This window comes from Pimephales promelas, chromosome 13, assembly GCF_988280905.1.
Source record: "Pimephales promelas chromosome 13, fPimPro1.hap1.1, whole genome shotgun sequence".
Classification (NCBI taxonomy): domain Eukaryota; kingdom Metazoa; phylum Chordata; class Actinopteri; order Cypriniformes; family Leuciscidae; genus Pimephales; species Pimephales promelas.
This window is the reverse complement of record NC_142781.1, coordinates 23,073,176-23,083,113: the sequence shown is the minus strand read 5'-3', so window position 1 is coordinate 23,083,113 and position 9,938 is coordinate 23,073,176. Positions and strand designations below refer to the sequence as shown.

General features: G+C 38.0%; 3 protein-coding genes across 3 annotated transcripts; all 3 read left to right on the top strand.

Annotated features, from left to right (window-relative positions):
- Window positions 1–1,355: 1,355 nt before the first annotated feature.
- Window positions 1,356–4,280, top strand: actc1a (actin alpha cardiac muscle 1a). The gene is made up of 8 exons (XM_039692652.2): window positions 1,356–1,606; window positions 1,718–1,846; window positions 1,982–2,092; window positions 2,777–2,861; window positions 2,970–3,131; window positions 3,469–3,660; window positions 3,773–3,954; window positions 4,031–4,280. Exons 1-8 carry the CDS (start codon window positions 1,478–1,480, stop codon window positions 4,172–4,174), a joined length of 1,134 nt encoding a protein of 377 aa, XP_039548586.1. The 5' UTR covers window positions 1,356–1,477; the 3' UTR covers window positions 4,175–4,280.
- A 1,142-nt stretch (window positions 4,281–5,422) lies between these two features.
- scg5 (secretogranin V) lies at window positions 5,423–8,597 on the top strand. The gene is made up of 6 exons (XM_039692653.2): window positions 5,423–5,536; window positions 5,890–6,124; window positions 6,259–6,408; window positions 6,643–6,755; window positions 8,060–8,113; window positions 8,280–8,597. The coding sequence occupies exons 2-6, from the start codon at window positions 5,902–5,904 to the stop codon at window positions 8,394–8,396; spliced, it is 657 nt and encodes a 218-aa protein (XP_039548587.2). The 5' UTR covers window positions 5,423–5,536; window positions 5,890–5,901; the 3' UTR covers window positions 8,397–8,597.
- Window positions 8,598–8,690: 93 nt separating this feature from the next.
- Window positions 8,691–9,935, top strand: grem1a (gremlin 1a, DAN family BMP antagonist). The gene is made up of 2 exons (XM_039692654.2): window positions 8,691–8,936; window positions 9,287–9,935. The coding sequence occupies exon 2, from the start codon at window positions 9,288–9,290 to the stop codon at window positions 9,819–9,821; it is 534 nt and encodes a 177-aa protein (XP_039548588.2). The 5' UTR covers window positions 8,691–8,936; window position 9,287; the 3' UTR covers window positions 9,822–9,935.
- Window positions 9,936–9,938: the final 3 nt, after the last annotated feature.

The following is a 9,938-nucleotide window of genomic DNA, read 5'->3' as shown; positions in this document are numbered from 1 at the left end:
TGCCATTATATTATAATGTAACCTACAGTATGAAAAAAGGACCATTCATTTTGATATTTGCTAAAGTTTAACAGTGTCAAATTATTATTATTTGTTAAATATTACTTAATTAAAGTGTTAGATGACAGCAGAAAAATACTATGGTCCGATAACCGCTGGTATTTATTGTGCATAATGGTATTTGGTATTTATTTGGTATTTTTTGGTATTTGGCTAATGGTATTTATTGTGCATGTTTAGAAGAATGGCGTCATGAAAGAGTTAGCATATTTCTTTAGCCACATTCCAAAACAATGCTATTTATCTTTATATTTTTTGACTAAATTACATCTAGCAACATTCAGTCATCAATAAGAATTTTTTTTGTCACACATAATAGCAGAAAATGACATAAAACAAAACTTTGCATAATATATGAAAAGAGAACAATGAAAGAATACTTGGCTTCTTTTGGCCTTCCATTTGGATCTGAAATCATTACAAACAGTTTCCCAATGCTTATTTTGCCACCAAAGAGGATCTGTCCCCACTTGAAGAAACATCTGTCCATTTTGGTAATCATGCAGGAGAATATAGTAAAGGCTGTGGGCTGTTTAGCATCTCTTATTTGGTGTTGTGTGAAATCCTGAACCCGCCCCCCACCCACCAGCATATTTAAGGGGCATCCTTCTCAGATGCCCTTCATCCCAGTGGAAACCCCAGTCTTGTGCTACAACTTGGTGAGTGTTTGCTACTACCTTTATCTATGGACTACTTCAGAGAGACAGAGAGAGAGAAAGATTTGAGATGGAATAACCCAACGCGTCATCTCCTTCTTGGGAAGGAACATACATTTCTGGATTGGCTGATTTTACCCTGTCTGATAAAGACCTTTTCTGATAATTGCTCATCCTCTGTGATAATATATATGTAGCTGTAGCTAGAGAAATGTATGAAAACTGATGGTTGGGCATAAAGAAATTGCACTGGAAGTAATGAAGGATAGCAGAATGAAGCGGTAGCTATAAGAGGTAACTATAGTTGTGTTAGATTGGATTGGAATCCATGTCTAGATCTCATAAGGGTCACTTGAAAATGCTCTAATGAAGAGAGTCATCAACAGATGTAGTGAACTGACATGTTGCCAGTGGATCTCTTACAGTTTCTAGACAGCTGAGGAGGCAATCCTTGGGTCCTGTTGTCATCTGTCATCAGACAACTGCGAAACAGCTACAGATAGGACACTCGGTCAGGGGCTTCAATATGACAAGAGCTGATTCCTAAAATAGTTTAAAGGGGTTCTTATGTGCTGCTTTTGGCCTTTTACTGACCTAATTTGATGCTATACGTTTTCAACTGCAGGCTCTATTTTGACCAATTTGAAGCTAAAAAAAAATATAAGGGTTGTTTAATATGTCTTTTATTACCATTCTTGTACAATTATAAACTCTTCTAACACGTTTTCTTTCTCCCAGGACCATTCTAAAAAAGACCAATCATGTGTGATGACGATGAGACTACCGCGCTCGTGTGCGACAATGGTTCTGGTTTGGTCAAGGCTGGATTCGCCGGTGATGATGCTCCCCGTGCTGTCTTTCCCTCCATTGTTGGCCGACCCCGTCACCAGGTGGGCCTCCAAAGCATGTTTTCCAATATCGCATATTGGAAAACGTATGTACATTATACAAACAAACTGAACTGCAGATTATAGATCTAATTCATGACTCTTGTACGTCAGGGTGTGATGGTCGGTATGGGTCAGAAAGACAGCTATGTGGGAGATGAGGCTCAGAGCAAGAGGGGTATCCTCACTCTTAAATACCCCATTGAGCACGGCATCATCACCAACTGGGATGACATGGAGAAGGTAGCAATCACAGAATTATTACAAAATGCTGATTTGTTTTTCATCCATTAAGCAAAAATAAGGCTTCCCCCCCTATTAGTTTGGTCACCAAGGGATTCACATGCATTCATCCATTCATTTAATATATTTCTCCAGATCTGGCACCACACCTTCTACAACGAGCTGCGTGTGGCCCCTGAGGAGCACCCCACTCTTCTCACTGAGGCCCCTCTCAACCCGAAAGCCAACAGGGAGAAGATGACCCAGGTAAGCTAATGCAGGGGTTTTCAAACCTTTTTTTGACTGGGACCCCAAATATTAATGTCCCCTTGTGTGGGACCCTATAATGTCGATGCGTATAATAGCAGCCAAATATTCAAATACAACTACTGTAAAAAATTGAGTCACACTGTATTTTAAGGTGAAGTAGTTACACGCTACTATGCACTTACTCTAGTAATAACAATACATGATGCTAACCCGAAACCAAACCCTAACTCTATAGTAGGTAAATGTAGCTAATTAATATTACTCAGTGCTTATTTGAGTAAGTACAATGCAACTATGTCACCTTGAAATGATTTGTAACCAAAAAAATTATTTGTTTTATTGATTTATTATGTTTTCATGGTCGCCCTAGCACCCCCTTGTGGCCCCCTGTGAATGATCCTATCTATCTATCTATCTATCTATCTATCTATCTATCTATCTATCTATCTATCTATCTATCTATCTATCTATCTATCTATCTATCTATCTATCTATCTATCTATCTATCTATCTATCTATCTATCTATCTATCTATCTATCTATCTATCTATCTATCTATCTATCTATCTATCTATCTATCTATCTATCTATCTATCTATCTATCTATCTATCTTTCTATCATTAGTTTATGATTGCAGTTTTATTTAAGAATAACAAAGCTGTATTTTCTCTTTTTTTCAGATCATGTTTGAAACCTTTAACGTCCCTGCCATGTATGTTGCCATTCAGGCTGTTCTCTCCCTGTACGCCTCTGGTCGTACCACTGGTCAGTGTCTATCAAATCACCAGAAGCAATAGAAAACATTATAGGCATTAAATCCTAGAAATACTTAACATGCCAGAAGAAAACTTGAAATGCTAATGCATGTTTCAGGTATCGTGCTGGACTCTGGTGATGGTGTGACCCACAACGTCCCCATCTATGAGGGTTATGCCCTACCTCACGCCATCATGCGTCTGGATCTGGCCGGGCGAGATCTCACTGACTACCTTATGAAGATCCTGACAGAGCGTGGTTACTCTTTCGTGACAACTGGTGGGTGCTCTCTAGAGAATCATACTTCTTTTACGTAATGATTTTGGTTAGAAATTAGTAAACACTAAAAAGAAATTACCTCAGTGTTTTAATATTACAGTAATGTAACATTGTTTGTCTCATTACTAGGCAGATCATTTTTGTAAAAAAAAAAATCTTAGCTGACTCTATAAGATACTATACAGTTACATAATTTAAATATCCAAGTTATTAATTTACTCAGTGAGAAGCCATGCAATAAACAGGCTAACGTACAGTCATGTATTGTCAATGTCTTTATCTCAAAACAAATGTTTTCATTGTCTTTTCCCAATTAACTCTCTTTTCTCTTCCATAGCTGAGCGTGAGATTGTGCGTGATATTAAGGAGAAGCTGTGCTACGTCGCTCTGGACTTTGAGAATGAGATGGCCACTGCTGCATCTTCCTCCTCTTTGGAGAAGTCCTACGAGTTGCCTGACGGCCAGGTCATCACCATTGGAAATGAGCGCTTCCGCTGCCCCGAGACCCTCTTCCAGCCCTCTTTCATTGGTATGTTTTAGTTGGGCCTCATTGCATCAACCCATGTTGCTGTCCATACATCACAAGTGCTTCCTTCTGAAATGTCACTAACACATGCAGTTTGTGACATTGCCCCTCACAGGTATGGAGTCTGCTGGCATCCATGAAACCGCCTACAACAGCATTATGAAGTGTGACATTGACATCCGCAAGGATCTGTATGCCAACAATGTCCTGTCTGGTGGTACCACCATGTACCCTGGTATTGCTGACCGTATGCAGAAGGAGATCACCGCTCTGGCCCCTAGCACAATGAAGATCAAGGTAAGCTTTTCTAAATGAGCTATTGTTTGCTTTATAGTTCCAGTTTTACATTCAAGTTCTTGTGTTCGTCCTTTAGATCATTGCTCCCCCTGAACGTAAGTACTCCGTCTGGATTGGTGGTTCCATCCTGGCTTCCCTCTCCACCTTCCAGCAGATGTGGATCAGCAAGCAGGAATATGATGAGGCAGGTCCCTCCATCGTTCACAGAAAGTGCTTCTAAAACTCCGATCCTCCTCATGTCAATCCATCTAACCCTCCGTATGCATTTGTTACTGTGTCTTGTGCTGTATATACATTTACTGTTGTAATAAAAGTTGTGAAGTGTAAATGTACTCTTTGTGTTTTTTCTTTGATTATTTAAAGAAGAAAATGCAGCTATTAGTTTACTCAACAAAAGTTCCCAAATTTTTTAATATCTGTAAATTTGGTAGGCTATTTTTTTGTTTAAAAGGATTCTATAAATCCTCAAAAATTTACACACAAAATTTTTCAACCAAGTCCAAGTGCAAAAAGGTGCAAAATGTCCAAAAGCAAAAATATTGTCTTTGCAAGCAAATATAGGTAATGACTCATAATTACATTTAAGAATTGTCAAACAATTGCAAATGCAAGATTGCAAGATATTTAGGTATTACACCATACATAGGCTACTCTCTCAAAAAAAAAAAAAAAAAAAATTGGGTGTTGTTTCAACCCAAATGTGGGTCAAATATAGACAAACCCAAAGGTTGGTTAAAAAATTACAGTTGAAAGTGAAAGTTGAAGTTGGGTTAATATTTTAAATTACATTTTTAACCCAACATTTGGATTTGTCCATATTTGACCCGAATTTGGGTTATAACAACCCAGCATTGTTTAGTGTATGAAAAGATTCAGGGGATCCAGAGAAATCAAGAAATGCAACAATGCCAAAAGCCTCATTGTGCACATGCGAGTGTTTTCTAGACACACCGTAGAGTTGCCTGTCCAGTTCTGTCTTCTACTGTAAACGTATGGCCCATCATTAAAAGAATAATCAGACAACGCTAACCACAGTCTGCTGACTTGTACGAGGGGAGATTGGGCAACAACAAAATAAGTTATATCCTCATGCAACTCCCTATCAAAATCGAATTATAATAAGGCTATATTCCATAATAGGCAGTAGTACAGCCGAATTCATGCCTGTTCGAGAGAATAGACTACCAAGGAAATCATTGAATAATTAAACCATTGCTGTGAGGCTATTATTCTTTGCATTGTAGTATTTGCATTGTAAACTGACAGGTCCATAACATTAAAGGAATAAGTGACACGACATGTTAGCCAAGTGATTTACTTAGCCTATTATATTAAAAAAAAAAATAATATGGAAAATATGAGTTTTTTTTCCAGAGTCATTATAGCCTAGATCAGAGCTTTTTCCCCGCTCATAGGTCTACCGTTTCCTATAAAATACAGCAGCATATTTTATGTTCTAGGAACTCCGTAAGCCAATAGGTGTGATGATGATTCTGCTGCTTGGCAACAGAGCAAATGAAGCGAGGAGGAGGACGGCATCTGTGTTGAACCCGACACACTCTTTCTCAATCCAGATTACATGGTAGGTTACCTCTTTATGTTTGCCTAACTCTTTATTCTGTATAACGTTAGTCTACAACACGTTGGATGTTTAGTTTTGCTGAACGACGAATGTTTCTTAATGTGCGCGTATAAAATAACGGCCTATGTTAGTTACTTGTGGGATGTGCGTTTCCTTTGATCATAATAATATCTAAATTATAGATCAGAGCATCAAGTTTATAAGCTAATTTCAACATTAAAATGAAAATAAAACAATGAAAAATTGATGTATAGACTGACTAGCTAGGCCTATATTTTGTTTACATCTTAGGTTTTAGCTAGCATACACCACAGTTTACACTGTTACATCATTTGTTTATTGTCGGTGTGTAGTGAAAGACAACGATGGGTTCGGCTCCGAAAATGACACACGCGGTTCTTCTGAGTGTCGTTATATGCTCGATGACCGTGGTTTCTGGCCGTAGTCCACGCACGGTGGATCAGGTGTCGGAGGCGGATATCCAGCGCCTGCTTCATGGAGTGATGGAGCAGCTGGGAATCGCGCGGCCCAGGGTCGAGTATCCCGCGCACCAGGCCACCAACATAGTGGGTCCTCTCAGCATCCAAGGTAAGAGTTTCTCTGTATAAGCGCAGGTTTTAAAAGATGCAAATGATTATACAGGTGAATGGGGATATAAGGACTATATTATCCTTATCATGACGCATTTACCTTTATCTGTAATTTGACACTCTGTCCAATAGGTGGTGCCCATGAGGGACTCCAGCATCTCGGGCCATATGGGAATATCCCTAACATTGTTGCAGAGTTAACTGGGGATAGTGTTCCCAAAGACTTCAGTGAGGACCATGGCTACCCCGACCCTCCCAATCCTTGCCCCCTTGGAAAGACTGGTATGTAGATCCAAATGCAGTGCACAAATATACAGTGGTGTCATCATTCATTTAGATTATCAATCACATAAAAACCAAGAGGAATCCACGTTCAATATTTGATTAGATTGAAATTGATTCATAGATTGAAACTGATTTTTGCTATATCCTCCTAAACAAATCTAAACTTCTGTGAATGGTTTGAGAATGGGATGCATCTCTCCTGGTTGAAAAAATGTGATCATGTCTTTATAGCTGCTGATGGATGTTTGGAGAACGCTCCTGACACTGCCGAGTTCAGTCGGGAATTCCAGAAACATCAGCACCTCTTTGACCCTGAGCATGACTACCCTGCGCTGGCCAAGTGGGTAAGTTCACACTTGATACCTTGAAACAGTCCGGACTTCTGATTTTTCATTTAAATGAAATGAATGTTGTGTGAAAAGTGCAGTGAAGTTACTTTCTTTCAGTTATCAGACTTTTATTATACTTATTATATTTGATGATTCTGTCAAGTACCTTTCCTGTACTTACATACATATGTAAGTACAGGAACGGTAAGACTACATTTAGTAAGATTCTTTCATCCTTATTGGTGAATCACTCAAATGAACTACATATAACAAATAACATATACTACAAAAGACTAGCCTATGTAATTTACTGCAAAATAACAATATAATCTAAACAACAGTGTAGAAGGACTTTAAAGGGTTAGTTCACCTAAAAATGAAAATCCTGTCATTAATTACCCACCTTCATGTCGTTCCAAACCCATTAGACTTCCGTTCATCTTCTGAACACAAATGAAGATAGAGAACGTAAAACTAATCCATAAGAATTGATCACTTTTGTCAATTTTTTGTATATGATGAACAGATTGAATTTAGGTTTTTATTCACATATGACATTCATCAACTCATACATCAGTTATGGTAAACGGAAGCTCAAGCGTGTTTGCTTAACATCAGAGAACCAATGAGGTTAATTCTCGTGTGTTACACAGCACGTTTGAGCTTCTGCAAAAACCAATGGGGTTTGTTCTCGTGCGTCAAGCATGTTCGGTTGAGCTTCTGTTTGTGTTCGCTAATAATGTATATATGTGAATAAAAGCTTAAATGAAATCTGTTCATCATATAAAGCTATAGCTAAGCTAAAAGTCTCTTTAGAAAATTTATTTGGACTAAACCACTCAATTCATATGGATTAGTTTTCCGATTTCTTTATGAACTTTTTGAAGCGTCAAAGTGGTAGTTGTGTAGCTGTCTATGGAGGTACAAAAAGCTCTCAGTTCCGAAAATGAACAAAAGTCTTACGGGTTTGGAACGAGACTAGTCTGGGTTTCCCTATGTTGCCTTGCTGTAGCGCAATTTTATTCATGCTTTTATTCACGTCTGACGTTTGCCAGGCTAGAACAACACAAAGATTTTATTAATTTTTATTAGAGTTATTAATGACAGAATTTTCATTTCTGGGTGAACTAACCCTTTATATTTTTAAATGAGATTCAGGAATTCATATGACTTAGCCACCAATTCACCAAAATGTTAAATAGTTACGAATTGCCATGAGAGTGTGTTGTAGATGTTAATGTACAGAGAATGTATAATGTACAGATATGTAAATACTGATTTGTAACAGACTGTACTTAATTATCTTTTTTTTCTTTCAGAATAAAGGACTGTTGTATGAAAAGCTGAAGGGTGGACCAAAGAGAAGGAAAAGGGTATGCTATAAATATGAAAAAAAAAAAAAAACATTATTTTTCTTAGCATTTTTTTTGCTGCATCCTTCTCAATAGACCAGCACATTAATTATATGACTTTATAATTACATATATGTCTCGTATTTTCAGTAAAATGTCACAGGATCTGTCACTGACTGTGTTTCAGAGTGCAAATCCATATCTGATGGGGCAGAGGCTGGATAACGTGGTGGCCAAGAAATCAGTGCCACATTTCCCTGAGGAAGATGAAGTTGAAACTGCTACAAGCAATATCAAGGCCTGAACATCATGTTCATATAATTTGTATAAAAATGACTTTTCTGTTTCACAGCAAAGTAAGCATTATATTATGTGTCATATTCAAATAAATCTTATTATTAATAGAGCAAGGGTGCAAATGGTGATTGTAACATGAATAATTATTCTCATGGCACAACTTTTGTTGTAATACCACTTAATCAAATAAAAATGACGTATATGTTCATGTGCAGATAATCAAGGACATGTGTTTTTAACTTCATGATTCATCTAACTTACAAATATCACAATACGCATCCGATATGTCCGCATCGTGAAGGACCGAACTCTCTAAAAGCATTGGACCATCCCCAAAGTGCTGTGAATGATTTTAGGCTGAGGAGGCGTGGACTGCCCCATTCTCTTAAATGTCAGCACTCAGAACACAGCTCCATAACTTATTTTGAGTCTGAGCTCTGGAACTTTTGGTTCAACCTATTTTTAATTGTAGTTTGTTATGATATACAAAGACCTTTGTGAACAGCTGAAGTCCATGTGAATACATTTGAACCATTATTAATCTGAGGTAAGTGTGCATATCTACTGGATATTTAGTTTAAATCACATCTGAAATGTGTTTAAAGAAATAATTTGCCACAGGAAAATAGTTGTTGGCTCTCAAAATTATCTAGAGAACTTTTTTTTATAACTGTTATATATATATATATATATATATATATATATATATGCTTTCAAAGAGGTTAAGTAGCTGTATTAATTTTATATGTGAAAGGATTTATAAAAAGTATATAATATAATATTGATAGCCTACACAATATATATATATATATATATATATATATATATATATATATATATATATATATATATATATATATAAAATAAAATAATGTATCTCTTTTTTTCTTATGAAAGAATGACTAAAGAAGCATTAGCTGTCACTATCATGGTCTTGTGGCTGCTCTGCAATCCGGCGAGGATCAGGGGAACCGGGGGATTTCAAGGCGCCATTCCTTACTCAAATAAATACAGCCCAAACCAGTCGGAACAGTCACCGCAGACACCGCAGGCTAGTTCTGGGGGAATGGGACCGCCTTCAGTCGGGGACGAGGTGCTGGACTCCAGCCAGGAGGCTTTACACGTAACGGAGCGCCGTTATCTCAAACTTGACTGGTGTAAAACGCAGCCGCTGAAACTGATGATTTACGAGGACGGGTGCCAGCCGCGCACCATCATCAATCGTTTCTGTTACGGACAGTGCAACTCATTCTACATACCTCGACATGTTTATCAAGAGGACGGTGCGTTTCAGTCGTGCTCCGTGTGCAAGCCAAAGAGTTACACGACGGTCACTTACACGCTCATCTGTCCCGGGCAGATCCCCAGCACCAGGAAGAAGCGCGTGCGCCGCGTGAAACAGTGCCGCTGTACTTCTGTCGACTTGGATTAAACTTGCTGACGTCATTGTTGTAGGCAATTTATGTTTTTCTGAAAGTAAATATTCCACGCACTCCTATTGCATAATAATGAAGGAGCATTATTGAGTTGTTTCCTGCATCGTTACTCG